At 44.2% G+C, this 24226-nt stretch overlaps 1 protein-coding gene and 1 long non-coding RNA gene across 9 annotated transcripts in view; one reads left to right on the top strand and one right to left on the bottom strand.

Annotated features, from left to right (window-relative positions):
* Window positions 1-21930, top strand: part of LOC102908962 (serpin B6) — a 97245-nt gene extending 75315 nt beyond the window's left edge. For 3 of the 8 annotated variants that reach the window (XM_076573150.1, XM_076573149.1, XM_076573151.1), the window contains 8 exons: window positions 3027-3125; window positions 4994-5076; window positions 10334-10508; window positions 11786-11938; window positions 14133-14250; window positions 17448-17590; window positions 20949-21104; window positions 21403-21930. In XM_076573150.1, coding sequence (XP_076429265.1) covers window positions 10344-10508; window positions 11786-11938; window positions 14133-14250; window positions 17448-17590; window positions 20949-21104; window positions 21403-21804 — 1137 coding nt within the window. In that variant the 5' untranslated portion in view covers window positions 3027-3125; window positions 4994-5076; window positions 10334-10343 and the 3' untranslated portion in view covers window positions 21805-21930. Of the gene's footprint in view, window positions 1-3026; window positions 3126-4975; window positions 5077-5246; window positions 5379-10333; window positions 10509-11785; window positions 11939-14132; window positions 14251-17447; window positions 17591-20948; window positions 21105-21402 lie in introns of those variants that run through there. The other 5 variants (XM_076573153.1, XM_076573154.1, XM_076573155.1 and 2 more) reach the window with 3 other exon arrangements.
* Window positions 2401-5033, bottom strand: LOC143273455 (uncharacterized). The gene is made up of 3 exons (XR_013051551.1): window positions 4921-5033; window positions 2994-3047; window positions 2401-2538 (listed from the first exon to the last, which is right to left on the bottom strand). It is a non-coding gene; the product is annotated as an uncharacterized LOC143273455 (long non-coding RNA).
* Window positions 21931-24226: the final 2296 nt, after the last annotated feature.

Here is a 24226-nt window from a genome sequence, read left to right as displayed (position 1 = left end):
GTTGCTATTTCAAGGCCAGTCTGAGACAGCAAGACCCTGTCCCAGAAAAGACAACTGGCTTGGTGTTAGGAACATAGTTAAAACCATCTTATGTGACTTGGAATAATATGCTTAAGCTTGCCACCATGAATCTCTGTTGAAAGCTAGGCATCAGAAGTAAGGCCTAGGCTAGCTAACCACCCTGCAGCTCGGATACCAGCCTAGCCAAGAACCAGCTAATGAACCAGCCCATGTGAGCCCTGACAGCACAAAACTACCACCCACTGAAATGATATAAAAATGCAACTTTGGGAATGGTCTCTAGGCTTCCCCAGCATCTGTGCTGATATTAAGCACAAGAGGGCTTGAGAGTGGGCATGGCTGTTGCTTCAGTGACTTGAACTCCCAGCACTGTTGCTGGACTCACACAGACCACTTGTCAGTCTAGCCACTGGCCTACACTCTCATGGACCTCTTACAGTCTCCACATCCTGCCAGCCTGCCACAACTGAAGGACTTCACTGTGAATGTGGGTCAAGCCTGCAAGCATCTGAAGCCTCCTCACTGGAGGAGATTCCCCCGTGGAACCCTGCAGCCGCATTTTCTGCCTAACCAACTGTTGGCTTCCTGGTGAGATGTCTGCTTCACACTTACATTAGCATAGTATTATTAGGAATGCTTGTGTGAGTAAGCCAAGGATATTTGAGAGGCAAATCTTGTGTGGACATCCTGACTGGTGAGTGCCTTACAGCCCATAGGCTGTGCCCTCCCCACTGGGAATGGTAGTCCATGCCTGTAAGCCCAGCATTTGGAAGGCTGGCAGGAATATTGTTAGGCGACTAAGGTCAGCTTGAACTCCATAGTGACTTCCAGACAGAGTGAGTGGAAGACTGTTTAAAACTGTAACCAAATCCCCAAACAAACAAAAAACATGCAAAGCTAGTTGGAGACTAGTAAAAATTACATGTAGATGTATGACCTCCAAATGAATGGTTTTGCTAAAATGTGAGTAAGAAAAAGCAGGAGAAGCAGCAGGACTCACATAGGTTTTGTTTAGAGTTCTTGAACTCTTATGACCAGGTGTTCTTTAAAAAAAAAAATCTCTACAGTAACAAGATTCTCAAAATTTAAGTTTTAAATACAAGAGAATACTTTCAATAGTGAAGAGACAACTGAAACTCAGGTCATGAAAGCCGTCTTCCAGGTTTCTGGCATGGTGGAACCTGCAAACCTCATGGCCCTGCCTCTTCTGGGCGCCTCTTCAGGTGCTCTGCTACTGTGTTGAGCTGGGGAGTGCAAATGTCACCTGAGCCCTGGAATATGAGGCTGATTAAAAAGAAAACTTAAAGAGAAAGAACAGCAGCACCACTGTTGTGCCCTTGAGAAAACCGTTTTCCAGTTTGGGTTTTCTGATTTATCAAACAGTTTCTCTGTTTTCTAGAATTTTGCTAGCTGTTTCTGGTTGCCACAATTCAAAAGGCAAATGATACACTAAACCCCCGCCATGTGACCTTCATCACAGTCCTTTTAGCCCCTTCGGGCTCTGGTTGGCTGTCTCCCTCCAGTTCTTCAAGCTGCTCCTTGAGTGCTTTGTGCTTCTCTTCATCTCTGCCCAGGCCTGACTCCACCCAGTTTGCTGTCTGCCTTTTAAAGGTGCTGGGGATGCAACCCAGCATGCATTGCACCCTCTCTACCACTCAGCTGTATGTGCAGCCACACCTTTTAACTCTTCTTTACTTTCTGTTTATGTTTCCTTTTAGTATAATATTTTAAAGTTTATTCTTTGAAAATTTCATATATATATATATATATATATATATATATATATATATATATTTTTAAATCATATTCCCTCCAAGCCCTTCTGGATCCTTCTCCCCATTTCTCCCCAACTTCATTTCCTCCTCCTTTCCTTCCTTTCTTTCTTCTCTTTTAAAGATGACCCACTGGGTGCAGCTAGTGCTATCCATATGCACCTGGGTATAGGGTTGGTCTTGAGCGCACAGGCAGTCTTCCAGGTGCAACACCCCTGACTCTACCTCCCCTAGCAGTGGCTCTTCCTAAGCTCTTTTCTCATCCACACTGAAATGTTGACTGGCTCTATCTTGTACAGGTAGATGAGCTGAGTTCATAGATCCAACGGCTCTGTTGTGTCCAGAAGACACTGGGTTACAGCATTCCTCTGAACCTCTGGCTCTTACATTTTTTCTGTCTCCAGGGGGTGGATTAATGCTCCTCCCAGAGGCTACAGGTTATCAAACAGAAAGCTCTTGCTAGGTATGGGATACTTTCCTTGGAGTTGCTAGGTAGGGGGGTCCTAGAGACCCTAAAACAGTACATGCTGTTGCCATTGCCCCTGGTTGCTCACCAGAACTCAATGGAAAAATTGTATTGCTGAAGTCACCACACAGTTTAGTCACACAGCTTGAAGAAATCATGCTGGTACTGATCTGGAAGCCTCCTCCATGTTGGGTAGCTTTCATAGTGCCAGAAGGTTCTAGGTAGGATGCCAGGAGAGATCCCTCGTGGTCTTCTCCATACTCTCCTTTAGGGCTGTACCTGGATTTTTAAAATAATGTTTTGTTTTGCTAAGTTCATTGTGGTGCCTCCTCTCTCTCTCTGTCTCTATCTCTCTCTTTCTCTCTCCATTGGTCTCTGTCCATCTCTGTCTTTTTGTCTCTGTCTTTCTCTTTCTTTGTGTGTGTGTGTGTCTGTATGTGTGTGTGTGTGTGTGTGTGTGTGTGTGTGTGTGTGTGTGTTGCAAATGATTGAAACGTGGATCTTACGTATGGCACACAAGCACTTATCACTGAGCTGCATCCCCCTTCCTTGCCTTCGGTACTTCCCATCCTCACACAGTGGCCTTGCCCTCATTCATCCATCCATCTGCCACCTACACTGATATGTAGAATCTTCCAGTACAAAGGCCTGGCATTTGCTGTGGGTGGAGACTCAGGCTCTGAAACCCCCCTTGGAAAAGTGAGAAACCCAGGAGACCAATGAGTCACTGATACCTCCTGCTCATTTTTTGTCCTTTTTCCATCCAGGGTCCACAGGGCTGAGGCTGTCTACCAGAGATAAGCACAGTTAGTTCTTCATTAAATGAGGAAGAGAAGATAGGAAAGAGGAGAAAATACAGAAGACTTGTGAGTGATGACGAACAGTGACCTTTATATTCCCCATCAGGCATAGAGACTGACTTGCCAGATTTATAAAAACTTGCTAGCCCAGGGAGCTGGGTGGGAGCGGGAGATCAGTGACAGAGTGTGGGCTTAGCCTACAGAGGCTCTGAGTGCAGTTACTGGTGGGAGGTGGGGGTGGGGAAGATTCCCAGCAGCTGCCCACTCCTGTCCCTCAGCAATTACCTAAAGAGACTGGAGAAAGGTCCTAGAAGCATTTCTAGTGGTGCTCATTGCGGGCACAGTTGACAACTGAATCCCAGGCCTTGGTCGCATTAATACCAGCATTACTTACGCATTGGAGTAGTTCACCAACTGTGTGCTTCTATCACATCCTATAAAAACTGGCTCCTTTTGACTGTCACCTGTCTCTCATGACAAGCCCAGCAGAATACACACCATAAAATGTGACAGGCGTGCATTAAGCAGCCTCATGTTGAGGAGTCTTTCTCGGAAGATGCTGAGCCCCTGCATTTTTAACCCACGCGATCTGGAAACATTTCTTTAAGGTAACTTACTGAATCAGAACCGCTCCTCCAGCTATAGTGGAGGCATTTCCTCTGCTGTGACATGACCGCTGCACATCATGAAGCAGAGTTGCTGGGTGACCTACAGAACGCCACCGCCCACAGACTTGTCAATGAAATAGGCAGATAGTTAGAGCTATGGTAATGGTACCGAGGCGAAGAGGGTCACCTGAGACTTCTGCTGTCTTCAGATGCACGTATGCTGCCCCCACCACATGTAGTGGATTTGAAAACCTAAAGTCTAGGACTCAATCCACTGCACACAAAGGAATACTGTACTGCTGGGGAAAAGAATAAGGAAGATCTCTGTTTCATATTGGAGATAGCTCAAAAACACCCCAACACACACACACACACACACACACACACACACACATACACACACACACACACACACACACCTAAAAACCAGAAAACAAACAAACAAAACAACAACAAAACCCAGAGTGGAGTTAATGAAGGATGATGAGGAGGAATAGTAAGATACTCGGAATTCTCTTGTTTCAGAACTTCACACATGAAAATTTACAGCTAGGGTGGCCTCCTGCTTTTTTACTGACATACACTAGGTAGAGGGGCCAAGGGTGCTGCTGGTTAACATTCTGTAAATCAGGGCAGCCTCCACAGGAACCATCCAGTGTAAGTGTCACCATGGTCATTGTTGGGAACCCTAGGTTTGGGGTAAGGGTCTGATGATTTAGAGTTGACCTGTCCTTAGAGGTTTAAACCAGACCAGCACTCCCCACCAGGCGACTGGCTTCCCAGAAGGAGTGCAAGATGGCAGACAGGGTCTTCAGTCTCATTTATATGAAATATCAGCACTTCCAAGTCTGACTTTTCCAGTACACAGTAGTGGAGTCTTGGGACACAGGCCCTGACCACCTCTATTTTTCTGTGCCTGATGAACAGGTGCTCTAGCTCCGTCCCCAGTAGTTTAATCTTTTTTTTCTCCCTCACTTTAAACTTCTGTTCTGCTCTGCCACATTAATGTCCATCCACCAAACACTGGTATACTTGTGGTGACACTAAGACTGTCATTCAGTCTACTACAAAGGCACAGTAAACAGGCTGTAGGAAACCACCCAGAGACTCCAGCCTGAGTAGTAACCTCATGCATTCCTATAGCCTGGAGTTAGCCATAGCATTAAGAAAGTGCCAGAAAGATCAGCTGCACAATCCAGCGGGTTGGCCAGGAGCCAGAGGAGGGGCTAGGATGGAGGTTCTTAGGGGCTCACCTGGCCTTGTCCTCTGCCCCTGCCTCAGGGTGTGGCCAGGCTGTAGACTCCGCCCGCTTCCCCCGCCCCTCAGGTATTTGAGGCCCCGGGCGTGGTGGATTCCTCGTCCTCTCAGCTCTGCTCTCTATCGGCCGGCCGGGAAACCGAGAATCCGGGGTATGTTCTGCGGCGGGCTAGCTGGGGATGCAGGGCTTTGGGGACAAGGGGCGCTGTGGACGCGGGCGGGGGGGTGGGAGTAGCGTGCGGCGAAGAGTCCCGTGGTCCCAGCTCGGGTTTCCTGTGCTGCATAGCGGCCTCAGCGACCCATGACGCAGCTGGGTTAGTAGCCTTGTGGTCCTGGCTGGCTGGTGACATCGCGGCCTTCCCAGATCCGCCAGCTTCCTTAGAGGAGGCGGCTGGCGAGGGATGGGAGCGACGCAGAGCCGACCCGGCTGCTGCGCTGGGGTCCCGGGCTACAGGTGACCACGCATGCCTCTCGGTTACGAGTGATCCTGGAGACCCCGGAGACGCGGGCTGGTGACGCCCTGCGACAGGCGTTGGGATCTAGGGTGGGGGATGGGGGTTCGGAGAGAAGCCAAGGGCTGGGTGCTCTGGTCCCTCTTTCCTGTCCAGTGTGCTTGGCTCTACCAGGGGCGCGGCCCTTGTGCTGGGAAGTTCCAGCAAATACAGGGAGGCCTTCAAACAGATACTTAAGAGAAACCATTCCAGATCTTTGAACTTTTTTCCCATTAAACTCACGACAGAAGAATTGTTGTGAGATTTGATGTCTGTCGGGCTAGGAGGAAAGACATGAGCAAAGTTTTGACAGGGTTTCTGTGCCAGATGAAACTGGCATATGAGTTAGTTTTTCCTCCCTCCTTGTTTTGTTGGTGGACCCAGAGCCTTGCTCTGCTGAACAAGGGCTCTGCCATGAGCCACAGGCCTGCTCTTCCTCCTTTACTGCTTACGTTAGTTGTGAGAATCAGAAGTACGGGAATCTAACAGTCATGTGGTGTCAGGAAGCTGGGTGTGAGGGAAAGCTGGGTGGGGTTTGGCACTTAGTATTTCTTGGCCCACTTGGGAGGCAATTGCTTGTGCTAGGATTTTTCCGGGGCTGCTATTTCCTTCCTTCGACTTGGGTGTGGGAGCTGATGTATCAGGGAACCTTGGGTAACTGTGTGTGATCAGAGACTAACTTTATAGTCCTGGCGCACATGGAATGACCCCACTCTTATCAGTATACATGGGAGTGTCCCAGTGTTTCATGGCTGCCCCGAGTGATTGTATCCACTACGACTTGTGTCTTGACACAGAGAGGGTGCATTTGGTTTGCTCTTGGCTCAATACACCATCTTTATTTGGCTCCATATACCTGCAGGTCTCCCCACACGTGAATTTCACACGAAGTCAGCATGAAATAGCAAATAGAAATCAAAATCTAACAGCAAACATGGTAGGAGAACTGAAATGTGTTGCTGCACACCTGTACTCCCAGCACATAGGATGCTGAGGCAGGGGGATAAGAGTTTGAAGCCAGCCTGAGGCTATATAGACATATATAAACCTTTTTCTGTTCTTGTTTTCTAAACATTGTAACTGTGTATGGTAACAGGGACCATTTATCTAGCACTTACATTGTGTTGGGTATTTACTCATCTCCAGACCATTTAAAGTACACAGGAGCATGTACTGTACATTGGTTAGGGCAAATATTAAGTTATTTTACATATGTAAATTGAGCACTTGAGGATTTTGGCATCTTCAGATACCAACTGATATCTTTTAGATATCCAGAAATACTGTACTTAAAATTCTATTAGACCATTTCCTGCCAAAAGCACCTTAAAATTAGTTTAATGAGTTCCAGTTAACTCAGACCAATAGCAATAGATTGAATTAGAATAATCAACAATTGTATCCCCCCCCCATCCCAGTGTCTGCCAGGAAGAGGAGCCTGCAAGGATATGCTCTAGGATCACACGGAACACCAACCCTCTGTGTCCCAGTTTCTGTTTTCAGATATTTCAGCTGCGTGCTGGGCCATTGTGCTGGTGAAAGGTACACGTATCTGACCCCATCACTTAGCTGCCGTTCTCATCAGCCATCTCTGTAGCCACTTGCCTCAAAGTGCCATACAAATGCTGGGTTTTTTATGTGTCTGGACTTGGAGAAGTTGGTGATGACTTTCTAGTTGACAGGTTCTGGAATCACTTAGTACTTCGAGGTACTATCTCGATTAGGTCAGTATCTTGGCCAGGCCTTTGAGGGACTATCCTGATTAGATTAACTGAGGTTTAAAACCAACCAGAAAAGTGGGCAGCACCATTCTCTGGACTGCATAAGAAGTAGAAAGCTAGTTGAATGCACAAGCATTCATCTCCCCCTGAACTCTGGAGGTATGAGGAGCTATGAGCCAAAGTAAATGCTCACTGAAGTTGCTTTTGTCAGGGTATTTTATCACAGCAGCACACGTTGGTGAAGTCCTGGATGAGGTCAGTTCAAGAGTTTTAGCATCTGACCAATAGATGATGCGGAAGGGGAGGCAGAGTCAGTCTGTGAGAAATGAGCAGTACCTTCAAAACTGTTTCCAGAGTGAAGAGGAAATTTTCTTGAATTGCTAGTTTGAAAGAATCCTCCAAGAGTCCAGCAAAACACATGAGTGGAGCTCAGAGAGGGACACAAAATTGGCCATTTCTGAATATCAGAAATAAGAATAAGTTTATAAGCTTTCAGAGCTGGGGTTGGAAAGGGGAAGTAGTAGATGGATCTGGGATCAGCTTATCATCGCGCCTTCAAACAGCAAAACTGGTAGCCGGGAAGCAGTACCATAACTGAAAGTTATGGATGTAAAGTCACATGTAACCTTTTTTAGACCCTGCCAGACTCAGTAACAGGGAAGGATAATCAATTTTCAGATGTTTAAGAAACCAGAATAACTATAATCTTTCTTAGAAAGTAAGTTTGACAGTGTGCTGCATCAAAATAAGGGAATAAATAACAAAACAATATGTTGGACCCAGAACAGATGACGTATATGAAGAGGTATGAACTGTGTAGTATTCATAGAGCAAGGGTCTAGAGGTCTTCTGACTGATGTGCTCAATAAACTCTAGTTGGTATGAAGCATCCATATAATGAAAGAGAAGAGTAGTGAGTGTGGCTATGAATGCCTCCAAGTGCCAGTGGGTCTCAGAAGAGTAGAATGTAGGAGAACTTGCAATGGTGATCTAATTTAAAGTATGGCCCATGGGGGCCTTAAAGGCATCATCTATCCTATCTTGTCATCTGATGTATCCAACCATAGCAGTTGGATTTTCTTTTTGTTGTGTGTATGTGTGTGAGTACATGCACACATGCATGCACACTTATGTTGTGTAGATGTAGACACTTGTGTCTTGGTTTCCTGTGGAGATCAGAGACCAACCTCAGCTATGGGTCCATGCCTTTCACCTTATTGAGATAGGGTCTCATAGTTTGCCTCTGCATTTGCTAGGCTTCTAGCCTATGAGCTTCCAGACATTCTCCTGTCTCCACCTCCCATCTCACAGGATTGGGACTGTAGGTATGTGCCACCTTGTCTGGTCATACATGGGTGCTGAGGCTTTAAACTCAAGTCCTCACACTTGCATGGCAGGTCCCTATCCACTGAACCATTTCTCCAACCCAACTGCTGTATTTTAAATTGGCACCAATACTCAGTCTCTTCTTCAAGCACTCAGAGTTAGTACTTCACAAATCCTCTTCTGAAAGAAACCAGGAGAGGATCCATACTATGCCCTTGGTCAGTATAATATTCTCTTCTTACTGTGGAGTCAGGATGTTTGAGACCAAGAGCTCAGGGTCAAGTAACCAGTATAAAGAGATTCTCACTAGCCACATAAGGACAGGTTTGTGCACCAACAAGAAAAAAATACCATTAATTGGATTTTTTTTAATACAAAGGCTTGAGTCCATAAATAAATTTAAATGAGGCAAATAAGATGATTTAAAAGGCACAAAAGAATTCAGCACTATTTACACTCCTTCTAGGAATGTTAAATATTAAAGTTCTCAGGTCAAGTGCAGTAGTCCAAAAGGCCTGAAGAATATTGGATTAGTAACAAAATACTTCCTACAATTTGCAGCTCATGTAGAGGAAAACTCAAGTGATAATACTGCAGAGAGATACCAGGGAAGGAAGGAAGAAACCTGGTGTTTGGATGGGGTCTTGCAAATCCCCATGAAGGTGGGATTGAAACCCAAAGTTATTTTAGCTAGACACGTGCTTGGCCACAGCAGGAGTGAGTGCCTGGTGCTAAACCACAGTGGGATGACAGGGAGACCTTGAACAAGGCAGTCCTAGTCCTGTTTCTGCAGGGAGAGGACGCTCCCCGGAGATAATTCAATCCTGGGAAATCACTAAAGTAAGCCTGGGAGAAGGTCAGATGTGTCTGCACAGTTCTTGGTCTCTGGGGGTTCTGTGTGGTCCCCCTGCTGTGCCCTGGATTGTTACACTGTCACAACCAGTTTGCATGACTTTGCTATTCTCAGTTCAAATCTCAGGGTTCTGATTCCTCCCTCACCCCCTCTTCCTCTCTGTTTGCATCTCAGCCAGTCTTGAAATAGAGAGCTTTCTTCCACAGCTTCCCCAGGGCTGTGATTACAGGTATCATGGCTGGCCACAGTCCTTTGATCTAGAGAACTCACTTCTCTGAATTAATTTCTTCTTGCCTGTCTTCCAATGAGCACCCCTCTTCTATAAGACTGTATGTGATTACATTTAGTGATCATTTGAATTATGCAAGACATTTCATCTCAAGATCCTAATCCTTACCACAAAGTGTTTTCCGGCATGAAGAAACTTTCCCTGGTTCCACGGTTTGGGAATTGGTGTCTTTGGGTTCTTTGTCCAGCTGACCACAGCTATAGCTGTAAAGCTGTGCCATGTATTCTGTTCCCATCACTACAGCTAGACACCTTTCCCTTCCCTGTGGCCTGTTACTTCCCCTCCCCATGCTCTGTGAGTTCTCAGCCACTGCTCAGGGGGGCTGATGGGAAATCTTAGAACTGTTGTACTATCTAACTGGGGAAAGGCATTTGACAACTGCATGGGGATGATGTCAGAGCTGACAGGCCCTGCTTCTACAGTTGCCTGTTTCCAGCCTGCACTGCTGCATTTGTGGACTTCCTGGCTGGTGGGTCCTTACCTGCCTCTTGTCCTCTGAGCCATTTCCTTCTGGTTCCCTGTGTACTGATTACTGCACATGAGGAAGACAAGGCGCTGGCCTGAGTTACCTCAGCAGGGCTGTATCACTTTCTGCACGTGACCTTTACTTTCCAGGCTGTGTTTTCCCTGTGTTCACTGAGCGGCAGCATCACTGTGTGAGTGAGAGTGAAGACCAGGCCTACACAGCAGCCTGTATTCATGTGATACTGATTTAATCCCTCGTTCCAGACTCGCTATCATGGATTCTCTTCGGGAAGCAAATGGCACCTTTGCCTTAAACCTTTTGAAAATACTGGGAGAAGACAGCTCAAAAAATGTATTTTTCTCACCCATGAGCATCTCCTCGGCCCTGGCCATGGTCTTCATGGGGGCAAAGGGAGACACTGCAAGCCAGATGATTCAGGTAACCAGCACCATTTCACTACAGATAAACACCATGGACTATCAGTTGAGCTGGTCCTCCACGTTCTCAGTCTCAAAAAATAATTCATCTGGAGGTACAAATGGGAATGAAATGACAGAGGGGTTTGGAGAGTTGAGAGGAAGGATGCACTCTATCTGTTAGGACCCTATCACTGACTCATTGGTGATTGCAGTGTGTGTGTGTGTGAGGGTTAGCTTGAGTAAAAACACCAAAGCGGTGACACCAGGGTCCCCTGTGATGCCCACTGTCTCCTCTCTGCCCCTAATGAATCTCAGCTTTTTCACAGGTAAGGGACACTGGAACAGTTTCAGCCTTGGCTGGAAGATCAGGGACATATCCATTAGGGCTCTTCTTGGACATAGAGCTTTAGCTGCAGAGGTGTATGAACTGCAGAGACAGGCTGTCCCGGCATAAGAGGGGAGACTGTCTTGGGCAGTGACTTTGCATTCTGGGTTAAGTTTTGGCAGCTTCTTTCCATTTTACAAGACAAACGGTGTTTGTTGCTGTTTCAGCCTGCCTCCTGTTTGAAGAGAGTTAGGGCGTAGAGGCTTGCCTTCAATTTAAACTGACTCTGTTTTTTTGTTCTAAGCTATTACAGCTACTGATGGGCAGTTCATCTGTTTCCTATGGGAGCAGCTGAAGTCATTTGTGTAGCTTTTTTAGAGGCTTGGAAGATCTACAGAATTGTATCTGAGGTCTGGCGTCTATCTAGGTGTTCACTGTTGGCTGGGGTCTTGCATCTCTTTCCAGCAGCTTTATGTGATGGCAGTTACTCCAGGATTTTTATGTTGTCTCCTGGAGGATGGCTTGGATTTCCTTCCACCATGATGTCTGGGAACAAATGTGGCAGCTGCCAGGCCTTTTAAAGCCCAGGCTGGAACAGGGTCACTCTCCTCCATTCTCTTGGGCAGACAACACTGGAGCCATCCAGACCCAAGATCAGGGAAGAGACAGCATGGTCTGAGGTCAGAACTGGCTGCACTGGAGTCATGCCAGGTCTGCTTGGCAGCCATGCTTGAGGCCAGGGCACAGTCAGTGAGCGTGAAGACTGGGCTTGTGAAGGGCCATTTCTGCTCAGGGCTGACAGGGAACAGGGCAGGCTCCTAGAGAGGGAGCAGTCAAGGTACTTTCATCTTTAACTGGGTGGCTCTTTGAGTGGCAGCAAGGATCTATAAGATTTTGAGGATGAGTTGAGTGTTGACTCATTTCGTATAGTTTGGCTTGCTGAAGTTGTATTTGAATCTGTTTGATTTCAGGCGCTTTCCTTGGATAAATGCAGCGGCAGTGGAGGTGGAGATGTCCACCAGGGCTTCCAGTCACTTCTCAGCGAAGTGAACAAGACCGGAACACAGTACTTGCTCAAAACAGCTAATAAACTCTTTGGAGAAAAGACTTGTGAACTTTTAGAAGTAAGTATCATGTGGTACTCGAGACAGTAGGCTAAGGATTCACCCTACTCCTTTGCCCACTAATGTGATTTTGTATTTGGTTACATGCTTTGGAACGACATGTGAGCATATTCTTATTGTAGAGAATATTTAAGCAAGAGCCATTCTCTACCTCTGAACCTTTCCAGAAATAAGTTCCTTTTATATAGGGTGATGTGTATGTCCTGCACATACAGAAACATAGTAGGTGAGAATTTTCCCTGTGTAATACCATTAACTGTATTTTTTTTGTGTGTTTCTTTCATTCTTTGAATCTCAGAATCACATGACTCTGTCTCATTATTATTATTCCCATTTTTGGTGTGAGAGATGGAACCCAGGATATCACACATATAAGCCCCAACTCTACCACTGACCCACAGCCCAAGCACTGTTCAGTATTAGCCATCATTTGATAATCCTGAGTATAGATGTACAGTGACATGGTGAACCGCTTGTGTGTGTGTGGGTGACAGTGTGGGCCATTACCAACAGTGAGTTACTGAATGTCGATTTATGCCCATGTGTGTGCATTGCTGGCAGATACATTTGTGAAAAGAAGATGAAGCCTTAAGACTGTAATGTGTGTTGCTCCATTGCTCTCCCAGATGGCCAGAGATATCAGCAGAGTGTTCATTTCCTTCCCTGTCAGGGGCTTGCACAATCTTAATCTTTTCAGTTTTGACCTTTAGATTGGAAAGGTTTTTTTTTTTTTTTGAGAATGCTCAAGTTGAGCCTCAGTAAATCAGGGGAAAAAAATCTTCTAGTGACCCTGTGAGGTATAGCCCTCTCTCTCCTGATTTACAGTGGTTGAGGAGGTGTAGAGAGATTGGCTCTTCTAAGACCACTCAGCTGATACTCAGACTGTGGTGTTGTAATCCTGTATCATAATTCTGTTTCCCTCAGGGAATGGAGATGCTCATTTGGTAAATAAAATGCCTGGTACAAAAGCATGAAGACCCAAGCACCCACATAGAAACCCAACATGAAGTTTCATGTCTGTAAGCTTAGTACTGGGGGATAAAGAGAGGAGTGCATTTCTGGAGTACACTGGGCAGCCTGCCCAGCTTTGTTGATGAGCTCCAGGTTCAGTGAGAAGCTGTCTCAAAAAATAAGGTGCAGAACTAACTCTTGAGAAAGATACTTCAAGTAACTTCCTAGCATTAACATAGACTTTACGTACACTTGCACATACATGTGTACATATCTACGCACACATATGTATACATATATTTGCCACACACACATAAATATGCAAATGAAAAATAAAAACAATTCTCTCAAAGAGGAATTAAATATATAGCCATGAAATGAGCTATTTCATAGAAATATTGAGAAACCATTCCATATACACCATCAACATAATGGGTGTTTTATCTCATTTATGTTGTATTGAATTTTCTGTTGTAACAAGGCAGATGTGGGTGGTCATTAAAGTCATTGTCATTTTACAGAACATATCAGCAAATGGCTTAAACTTTGGTTTGTCTTGTGGTGCTGGTGATCAGTTGCTTTAAGGCCTCCACCTCTGGGCTGCACCACCTAATCCCACTCCAGCATGGACTGTGTTTTTGTGAACTCCTCACTCCCCGAAACTGAGCTTGTGAGATGATGACCATGGACACATAGCTTTTCAAATTCTGCATCATGAAGTAAAATAAATTAAAATGAAATACTCAGTTTCTTAGCTTCTATGGCCATTCCCTGGTGTTCTGGGCTGTAGGTGCCACCATTTTGAATGGTGCACAATTGTATTTCTGTTAGCATGGAAAACTGTGGTAGAAGAAGGTCATCCTGTGCAGTGCAGAGGTGTCATAGCCCTTGTGGGGTTAAGCCTCCCTCTGCCCATGTGGTGGCCTACTAGAGTGACAGCAGTGTAGTACTGCATCTGGGGGTCTTCCCCATTGTCTCCTGAGCCTCGGCTACTACCTTTAGGATCCAGCTGCTCATTGCGATTTTTAGTAGTATTCAGATCAACCACCATCTTACCTCGTTAATAAACTAAGATTAAAGAGATCTGGAGACAGGAAGGCTGGATTTTACACTTTCTGTGTATTTGTTTGCAAAACCCATCTGTACACCATTAAATTTTGATTTATTGGTTTTGTGCATCAAGGAAGGAGGCTGTTGGTGCTAATCTCTCTCGTGGCTGTATGCTTATGTTGCTCTGTCTCAGTCTTTTAAAGATTCCTGCCGCAAGTTCTACGAAGCAGAGTTGGAAGAGCTGGACTTTAAGGGAGATACAGAGCAGTCCCGACAGCACATCAACACCTGGGTGGCCAAAAAGACAGAAGGTGAACACAGAGTTGTTCTGTTCTGTGTGTTTGTTTTCAGAGCTGGGGTTTGAACCCAGGACCTGAGCATGCTGAGCAAGACCTTGCCACTGAGCTAAACCCCAGTCCCTGTTAGGCAGTTAGCCTATTTAAAAAAATGGTACATTTGTTGGTTTGTTTATTGTGTGCTTGTGTCTATCTGTGCAACCTGCACTCAGGACAACTCACAGGAGTTGGTTTTCTCTCTACCACTGGGTCCTAGGGATTCTACTCAGTTCTTCAGGTGTGTTAGCAAGCATCTTTACTTACCAGGACATCTATCTGTGTATATTTTTTTTTATTTTTATTTTGGTTTTTGGTTCTTTGTTTTGTTTTGTTTTGTTTTGAGACAGGGTCTGTCTGTGTAGCCTTGGCTGTCCTGAAGCTCCCCATGTAGATGAAGCCGGCCTCAAACTCAGAGATCCACCTGCCTCTGCCACTCAAGTGCTAGGATTAAAGGTGTGCACCACCATGCCTGGCTTCATAGTCTATTGTTAATAATCATATTGTTAATGCCTTCACAGGCGCTTCAAATGTCAACAATAATGACCGTTGTTCTTTAAATCAGGACTTCTTTTTGACGTGCCTGGGGATCGAAACCAAGGACTTGTAAAGTTCTCTAACGTTGATCTGGATCTTTAGCCCTAAATCAGAAATCAGAACTCTTTTTTTGTTTGTTTGTTTTTTGTTTTTGTTTTTGTTTTTTTTTTCCTTTCAAGATAAGGTGTCTGTATGTAGCCCTGGCTTCCTGAAACTTACTCTATAGACCAAGTTGGCCTGGAACTCAGGAATCTGTCTCTGCCTCCCGAGTTCTGGGATTAAAGGTGTGCACCAATCTGCCCAGCCCCTAAATCAGAACTCTTAAACTGCCCATCCCAACTCCTTTTTGCCTAAGGAATTTTTATATTACCTTCTACAGTGTATAAAACAGTTACACATTTATATATCTACAGAAATATGTTTTAAAACTGTTGGTAAAATTATAATTTTGTCATAATTAAAGATGGAGTCAAATGTGCATACTAATGAGGTAAAGAGTTTATGTAATACAATACAATCAGAAGATAGAATAATTTGAAACTTATACAAATCTTTATATACATGTGTATATGTCTGCATACATTTATGTGCAGCCTGTGCCTGCAGGGCCTTGCAGAGGCCAGAGAGTGCCAGATCCTCTGAAACTGCAGTTCCAGGCAGTTGTGAACCACCTGATGAGGATACTGTATGAAATTGTATCCATTTAGTCATCTCTTCCTTTCCCCAAAGATGTAATAATTCGATGTTTACACACTGAGAATGAGAACATGAAAATAAGTGAAAGTCTAGTTTTCACAATAAAGCCATTCTGTCTCTCTAAGGGCAGAAATCTTTGAATGTAGATCACAGATGCTGCAGTGTTTGTTGGCATTGCATTTTATAGGATAACACCATGGCATGCACAGTTCGAAGTGCTCATGTATGTTCAGGAGCAAGGTCACAGTGAAGTGGTGTGAAGCTAGATGGGAGCTGCTGTCATAAGCTCTTCAGATTCATCAGGCATGGGAGTTTGAATGAAGTTTTGGCTATTGCCTGTTCAGAAAGCTGCAGTTTTTCCCACAAGCCCCACAGTCAGGCAGTATGATCACCATCTGCAGCTTAGGAGACTTTGCTCTAAATAAATGAAAACTTTACAAAACTGTCTCTAAAATATTGTCAGTTTCTGACACTTTGCAGAGTTTTTTCCTGTTCCCTTTTCTTCTTTAAAGACTGTGGCTATGTAACCCTGGCTGACTTATATCCTGTTACATAGATTGTGTTGGCTCCCAGTGGTGGGATTAAATGTGTCACTACATCTGGCTTTTTCCAGCTGTATGTGGTGTCTCCCAGTATTTGATACATCTATTCAATAATGAACCAACCTGCTGCTATCTCTCCCATCCTTGGTGCCCAAAGAGTCCAGAATGCTTTCCTTCTAGGTCTATAGCTCTTTACTCTCTGAGGGTGATGCTGCCATTCTCTAGTTAGCTAGGCTGGCTGTAGGTGTTGGACCCAACCCCCATTAACCTGTGATTGTGTATTGCTTTATACTTATAAGATCCATTCTATTACTGCTATTCTACTTCCAATTTATTTTTAAGCTGATGCATAAATATACATATTGACAAGGTTCCATTAATTTTCAATGTGCATTCTCTAATGTTCAGATTAAGATAAATATATCTATCACTTCAAATACTTTTAAATTTGAATTTGTAATCAGTCTATTTAAAAACAACCTAAAGTTCCTTTCTTAAAGTTGTGTTTTTCTGGCTCAAGCAATGCTTTTAAATTCCAACTGTGGGTTTAGCATCAACTCATATATTTTATGTGGTTTTTTGAACAATGAAGTTTTTTGTACTAGAACCTTTTGGGTTTATTTTTTTTCTCACTAAAACTTGTTTGGATTTAGTGCTGGAGAGCTGGCTCAGCAGTTAAGAGCACAAACTGCTTTTGCAGAGAAGCTGAATTGGTGCCCAGCACCCACATCAACTTTCTATCATTTCAATTCCAGGGAATCTAACACTTGGGGCCTCTGTGGACATCAGCACACATGTGGACACACACACACACACACACACACACACACACACACACACACACACACACAAAACATTAATTCAAAATAAATCTTAAAAAACCAAAAGAGGTGTGTTCATGTTGATATCAGGGTTGTTGCTTTAAGGACAAATGTCCTTTTATTTTGAGAGAAAGTGAAATCCCTTATCCATGCTCCTGACCAGAGCAGGAGGTGGTACTCTTTGCCTGTCAGCCCTTTGCATGTATCAGCCAACTCTATTAGCCAACTGGGTCTTGTCTTTGTTACTGTTCTATTGCTGTGAAGGGACACCATGACCAAGGCAACACTTATAAGAGAAAGCATCAAATTAGCTTACTTATGGTTTTAGAAAGGTTAGTTCATGATGATCATGGCAGGAAACAGACAGGCATGGTGCTGCAGCAGTACCTGATCCAGAGGCAGCAGGCTTTTGAAGTCTCAAAGACCACCCCCAATGACACACCTCCTTCAACAAGGCCATACTTACTAATCCTTTCCAAACAGTTCCATTAACTGGGAACCAAGCATTCAAATACATGAGTCTAGGGAAGCCATTCTCATGCCTTTTAATTTTTTTTCTTTTTTTAATTCGTTCTTTCAGACAAAATCAGAGAGTTGCTGTCTCCAGGTACACTGAATTCAGATACTCTGCTGGTCCTTGTGAATGCCATCTACTTCAAAGGAAACTGGGAGAAGCAGTTTGACAAAGAGGACACGAGGGAGATGCCTTTCAAAATCTCCAAGGTAAACATAGTGTAGTAGCAGAGGAGACTCCTGGGTAAGGTCCCCTGTTCACATTGGCTTCTGAAACACAAGGAGGCTGCTTCACATAGCCCATGCCTCTCACGTCTCTGGGCAGCTCAGCAGCCAGGTCTGCTCTCTCAGCTTGGAGGCCTTTCTCTTCCCTTTCCTTTTGCATGTTGCCAATGGTGGCTGCTGTCAACATGGGTTCAGGCCTGGCCCTGCTTCTCTCATTGGTATGGTGTCACTGGCAGCTGTTGAGGTCAGACCTGATGGCAGAGCTCTGCAGTGTACCTTAAACAGTCTGCCATATACCTTTGCAGATATGGAAGTCTGAACTCCAGCTGTGGTCTCTGAGGCTCTTTGTGGCCCTGAATGAAGCCCATTCCTCATGATCCCCCTCAGTGGTGCACATTCCTTTCTTTTCAGTGTGTCTTTCTATAAGTGCTGTCTTATGTCTTCTCCTTCCTTCAAGAGGACCACAACTCCAGCTGGTTGCCACAAAACAATGTAGTGGGAAAAGAACCTTTCTCACCCTGCTGGCAAAAGAGCAGAGGGCAGACAGCTGTCTACTGAGTGCCTGGCTTATGGCTGGTGCTCAGTAAACACTGAAGCAGTGTGTGAAATTCAGTCTTGGTTTGATGGGATACGTACAGATTTTTGCTTATAGACACGCACACAAAAAATTCAACCTCTTTGAGGTTAGATCATGTTATTTGCTGGTGGCCCAGTGTTTGTTTGTAACCATATCTAGTTCTCTCTCTCTCTCTCTCTCTCTCTCTCTCTCTCTCTCTCTCTCTCTCTCTCTCTCTCTCTCTCTCTCTCTCTCATACTCCTAGGCTGAAAAAACAAATTAATTCCATCAAATTCTGGATTTTAATCAGACCTCAGATCTCCCAGACAAACTTGATTTTGAACCTCTACTTTCTTAGGAAATGCAATTTATTTCAAGATTTATTCTTAAATAAACTGTTCATTTTTTCCTGATTAAAATATTTCTGTCTTTGAAATCAGTTGTTGACAAAGTATCCATTATGACTTCCTTCAACTGCAAGCAACAGAAACCCTAGATGACTATAGTTGAACTCATACAAGTTCATCAGCCACCAGGAGGGTGGGAAATGGGTGAAACCTGGAGTTTCCTGAATGGGGTGATGCTCTTGGGAACTGACTCTCCTTTCCTCCTCTACCATCCTTAGCATGAGGTCTTTTCCTCATGCTCACACCAGGGCTTTGACCCTGACTCAGCAGTCCATGGGGAAGGGCATAGGACTGAGAACAAGAAGCCTCCTTCTGAGACCTTCCCCATTTATTATATAAAAGGAACTACTTACTGTGGCCCCTGCTAAGTACAGGGTCAGGAGGCATTGTCTTGCTTCCTTGTCTCTGCTGTCAACACAGACTGGTCTGTGGCTTCATCAGATGTTGACTATAATCCTTATATATTGCCATGCCTCCAAAGGCACAAGATTTTCCATTGATATGGATTTGTATTTATATTACGAGCAATATTCCTGCTCACTAATTTGCCACTAATATGGTCTTCAAATGTTACATAAGAGCCCACTGTGCACCAGACATTAACTGGTTGAGTGTGTCTGCCCTCATGAAGCTTTGTTTTCCTAGAGGAGAGAAATTGGAGATAAGCCTAGGTAAGACCACAGAGGTTGCTGGGAGGGCATCAGAGACATGCAAAGGAGGTGGCAGGATGCTGTACTTGAGTGTGGTTGCAGAGGAGAGCTGCTGAGGAAACCTTCCCTGGGAGATGATATGTGAGCAGACACCAGGACATAAGAGGAATGTTCCAGGTCTGAGGACTAGTTTGTTGGGCAGAAAGGGACTTACTTAATCTAGTTAACCACAACACTACAAACAGCCCTATGACTGATCAAAGAAGATAGAGTGGAGTAGAACATAAGCAGGGCAGGTTCTTTTCTGTACCAGGGTGTTTTAAGGACTTCAACTTTTGTTCCTGCTAGAGTGGTACCACACAAAGGTGTACAGCCACAGTGGTGTGGTCTGACTTACACTGTGCTGGGAACTCTGGCTGCTGTGTTGAGGTCAGTGACAAGGAGGTCATCACTGTACCCCAGGGCTGTGCTGATGACTTTAAAAATAAAGTCAGATTCGGGTTCTATTTCAAAGGGACAGACAACCCAGTTTGGTAATGAGTCAGATGCAGGGTATGAGAGTGACAGAAGTCAAGGACACAGATTGGTTTTGGCAAGTGAAAGGAGGACATGTAAGAATTGTAGGCAGAGCAGCTATACAAAGGAATATCAAAGTGCCGGAGTCAAATCGACTATAAAATGCATTATTTCAGAGTTCAGGGAGGAGTCCAGGCTAGAACAGTGAATTTGGGAATATGTTCAAAGATAATAAATGAGACCCCCAGTAGAGAAGAATTGTGGGCCCAGGACATCACAGGTGTTTGGCGATTGGGTCAGTCAACTTTCTGACACTAAAGTGTGGAGACAGCCAACTTAATAAGAGAAAGAGTTTATTTGACTCGGTGTTAGAGGTTTAAGTCTGTGATGACATGAACCCATTGTTTTGGGGCCTGTTTTCAGGGTACTGGAATGGCATCCTAGGAACAGGTACTGAAGTAAAATGGTTCAGCTCAAGAGCAGGAAGTGAAAGAAAGGAAAAGTCCAGGATCCCACAATCCCTTTCAAGGATACATCCCCATGACACACACACCTCCTTCTATCCCCCACCGTTAGAGATTCTGTACCCTTGCCAGGCATGGTGGCACACATATTTACTCACAACACTTGGGAAACAGAAACAGGTAGGTAGCTCTCTGTGCATTCAAGGCCAGCCTGGTCTGTGTAGCAAGTTTGAGGCCAACTAGAGCTGCATAGTGAGACTCTGTGTCAAATAGGCAAGATTCCACCTCCTCCCAATCTAGCACTCCTGAGGACCAAGCTTTGAAAAGGGGGGCCTTTGGGGCATGTAAGGTCTAGACAAGTATTTGGGAGGCTGATGAAGTGTTCTAGAAGTCAATTTAAGAAAATGCTCCTAAGACTGAAGAGATGGCTCAATAATTAGAAAAAAATGTTCTTGAAGAAGAGCAGAGTTTGAATCCAGCACAAATGAATGGAAGATAAAAACATGATCATAACCATCCATAACTCTAGTTACAGAGGGGTTTGACACTCTTTTTTGAAATGTCTGTGTAATAAATGCACATAGTCATATAGTACACACACACATACATTCAGACCAAATACTCACACATATACAATATAATTAAAAAAAAAAGCCAAGTATTCCTAGTTGCAGTGACTGGCTCCCTTGATTGAATCTGCCCAATGTTTCACTTGTGTCTCCTTTCAGTTTAATATTTGTCTATCCACAGAATGAGGAGAAACCTGTGCAAATGATGTTTAAGAAGTTTACTGTTAACATGACCTATATTGGAGAGATATTCACCAAGATTCTGTTGCTTCCCTATGCTGGCAATGAGCTGAACATGATCATCATGCTTCCAGATGAGCACGTTGAACTGAGAACGGTAAGGAGCGTGGGGCCTTGATGGGGCTGTGAGAGAAAAATTGAATGGCACTTGGGTTTCTTCTGGGGCAGCTCTCCTAGGCTCCCATGATCATGTTTTTGTCTTCCATTCATTTGTGAGGGTGGGCTGGAACTCAGGGTCTGGAGCCTGCTTGACAAACACTCACCACTGAGCTGTACTCACCCCTCCCAGCTACTATATTGACTTACAGCCACACTTCCCCGTGCAGTGTAGAGCCTCCCCATCATCTCAAGTGCCCTGTGACAACACTGTCCTGAAGTCTTTAACTCTCTTCTAGGTGGAAAAGGAAATAACTTATGAGAAATTCATTGAGTGGACAAGGCTGGACAAGATGGATGAAGAAGAGGTGGAGGTTTTCCTCCCACGGTTTAAACTGGAGGAGAATTATGACATGAAGGAATTCCTGTGCAAGCTGGGCATGACTGATGCCTTTGACTACAGGGCAGACTTTTCTGGAATATCTTCTAAGGAAAACTTGTTCCTCTCCAAGGTTGTGCATAAGTCCTTTGTGGAGGTCAATGAGGAGGGCACGGAGGCTGCTGCTGCCACAGCTGCCATCATGATGCTGAGGTGCATGAGGTTCACCCCCCGCTTCTGTGCCGACCACCCCTTCCTTTTCTTCATTCAGCATGTTAAGACCAATGGCATTCTGTTCTGTGGCCGGTTCTCCTCTCCCTGAGGAAAAGGTGTTCCTGTGTCTGCCTTTTATCCACTCTCCATGGTTTGTCTGTAACCCAAGTGACCTTATCCATAAGTGCAATGATAATTTTGAAATAAAGGGCTTTCTAGCATCCCACCTTCATAATTGTTTGTCTGTCTCTTGGGAAGGCTTTTTCTGTGACCTGAAATTGCATTTCTGGGGGTTTGTGGTGTTGCTGACTACAGAGTTCATCCCTGCTGAAGGACCCTATGGCTGCCAACACAGGCAGCCATGTGTCCCCCTGTGACAGGAGCAGAAAAGCAGTGCTTCTGTCTCTTCTCTTGGTAGCATCAGGATCTTACTCCACTTTAAGTTAAAAAAAAGCCAGTGAGTTGAAGCTCTGAGGAGTGGGCAGCAGAGACATGCCTCTGACAGTCTGTGTAGAACTGTGTGCCAAAATTTATGTAAGCTAGATAGGCGGGGTGATCAGGGACCCAGCCCAGTGAGAACAGCTCATTTATTTCCCCTTATATCTGTTTTCTCTCATATAGTATGACACACATACCTCTTTAGATACATACTGTCCACTTTCTCCCACGGATTGGAAATACTCCGTCATTCATGGGAATATAGTTGAGCATAGCTGCATGAATAAACATCAGGTGACTTTCTAACTAGTGACATAATACAGATAAAAAGGTGACAAGTTTCTGAAGCTGTGTTTGCCACTTGCTGGAAATACAATAGAAGCATTCAAATGGAAGTGAAGAAACTGAGGGGGGGGGCATGGTCTATGTGAAAGAGTCATGTTGGGACTCTAAGGGGTGGCAGGAAGGATCTTCCATGACCTGTGTGCAGTTTTACAGAAGCCAGGGTCTCTTCTGTGAAAGAGATGCTGCTCTGTAAAAGAGATGTTCTTCTGTGAAGGGCACCGATGCTGCTCACACACTGCTAAGCTGCGGTGACAAAGTGGGTGACATTAAGAGACATGGAATTTAGGAGCTGATGTGAAGAAAGGGAGATTAAAGTTTGCTGCCTTTGATGTCCACCCTTTGTCACTGTCCCATTGCTATAGCAAAAATACCTGAGACTGGAAAAGCTGAGCATGATGGTATAGACATGTGATTCCAGCACTTGGTAGGTAGAGGTGGAAGGATCAGGTATCAAAGCCATCTGGAGTTAACTGGAGTTTAGTGAAACAAATTAAATGAACCTAGTGGACATCTACAGAGCTTTCCATCCAATAACTAAAGAGTACACACTTCTCAGCAGCCCATGGATCATTCTCTACAATCTATCACATGTTAGGACACAAAGCAAGTCTCAACAAACTTAGAAAACTTGAAATAACATCTTCCAGTCTACCTGACCACAGTGGAATAAAGCTGGCTGCCAATAGAAACTATAGGAAGTACATAAGTTCATGGAGACTAAACAGCACATTACTGAATGGCAGTTGGGTCAAGGAAGAAATCTGTAAGGAAATTAATAATCCCTAGAATTGAATTAAAATGAAAACACAACCTACCCAAATCTATGGGACATAAGACAGTCTTAAGAGGAAAAAGTTCACTATAGCATTAAGTACCTACATCAAAAATCTGAGATATCAAATTAGTAACTTAATGATTCGCCTGATATCCTTGGAAAAAAACAGGAACAAACAGCATCCCAAAACAGCATGGGAAGAGATAATCAAATGTGGGGCTAAAATTAATGAAATAGAAACAAACAAAAACAAAAAATACAAAGAATCAAAGAAACAGTAGGTTCTTCAAAAAAAATTAACAAGATTGATAACCTTTTACCCAAATTATCCAAAAAAGAGAAAAGATCTAAATTAGTACAATTAGCGATAAAAAGTAGACATCACTATAGACAGTGCAGCAACTCAGAAAATCATGAGGACATACTTAAAAAATTTTTTATCCTACCAAATGAAAATCCAAAAGACATAGATGAATTTCTAGATTTATATTACCTACCAAAGTTAATTCAAGATGAAGTAAATAATGTAAAAAACTTTTAACAAACAATGAGATGGTAATAGTAATTAAAAATCTCTCAACTAAAGAGAGCCCAGGTAGATTCTGTGTAGAAGTTTGTCACAAATGTGCCTCAAGCTATTCCCCCAAATAGAAAAGAAAGGAACATTTCTAATTTCTCTTTACAAAGCCAGTATTACCCTGATACCAAAACCAGATTTAAAAAAAAAAAAAAAAAAAACTAATAAAAGAAGAAAAAAAAAAAGGTAAGAAAAATTGTAGGCCAACCTTCCTTATGAACATAGACATAAAAATTTCTAATAAAAACCTTGCTAAGCTCTGGGCGGCGGTGGCGCACGCCTTTAATCCCAGCACTTGGGAGGCAGAGCCAGGAGGATCATGAGTTCGAGGCCAGCCTGGTCTACAGAGTGAGATCCAGGACAGGCACCAAAACTACACAGAGAAACCATGTCTCG

The sequence above is a fragment of the Peromyscus maniculatus genome, chromosome 5 (assembly GCF_049852395.1).
Source record: "Peromyscus maniculatus bairdii isolate BWxNUB_F1_BW_parent chromosome 5, HU_Pman_BW_mat_3.1, whole genome shotgun sequence".
NCBI lineage: Eukaryota > Metazoa > Chordata > Mammalia > Rodentia > Cricetidae > Peromyscus > Peromyscus maniculatus.
The sequence above is the reverse complement of the archived record's forward strand: the minus strand, read 5'-3'. Positions and strand labels throughout refer to the sequence as shown.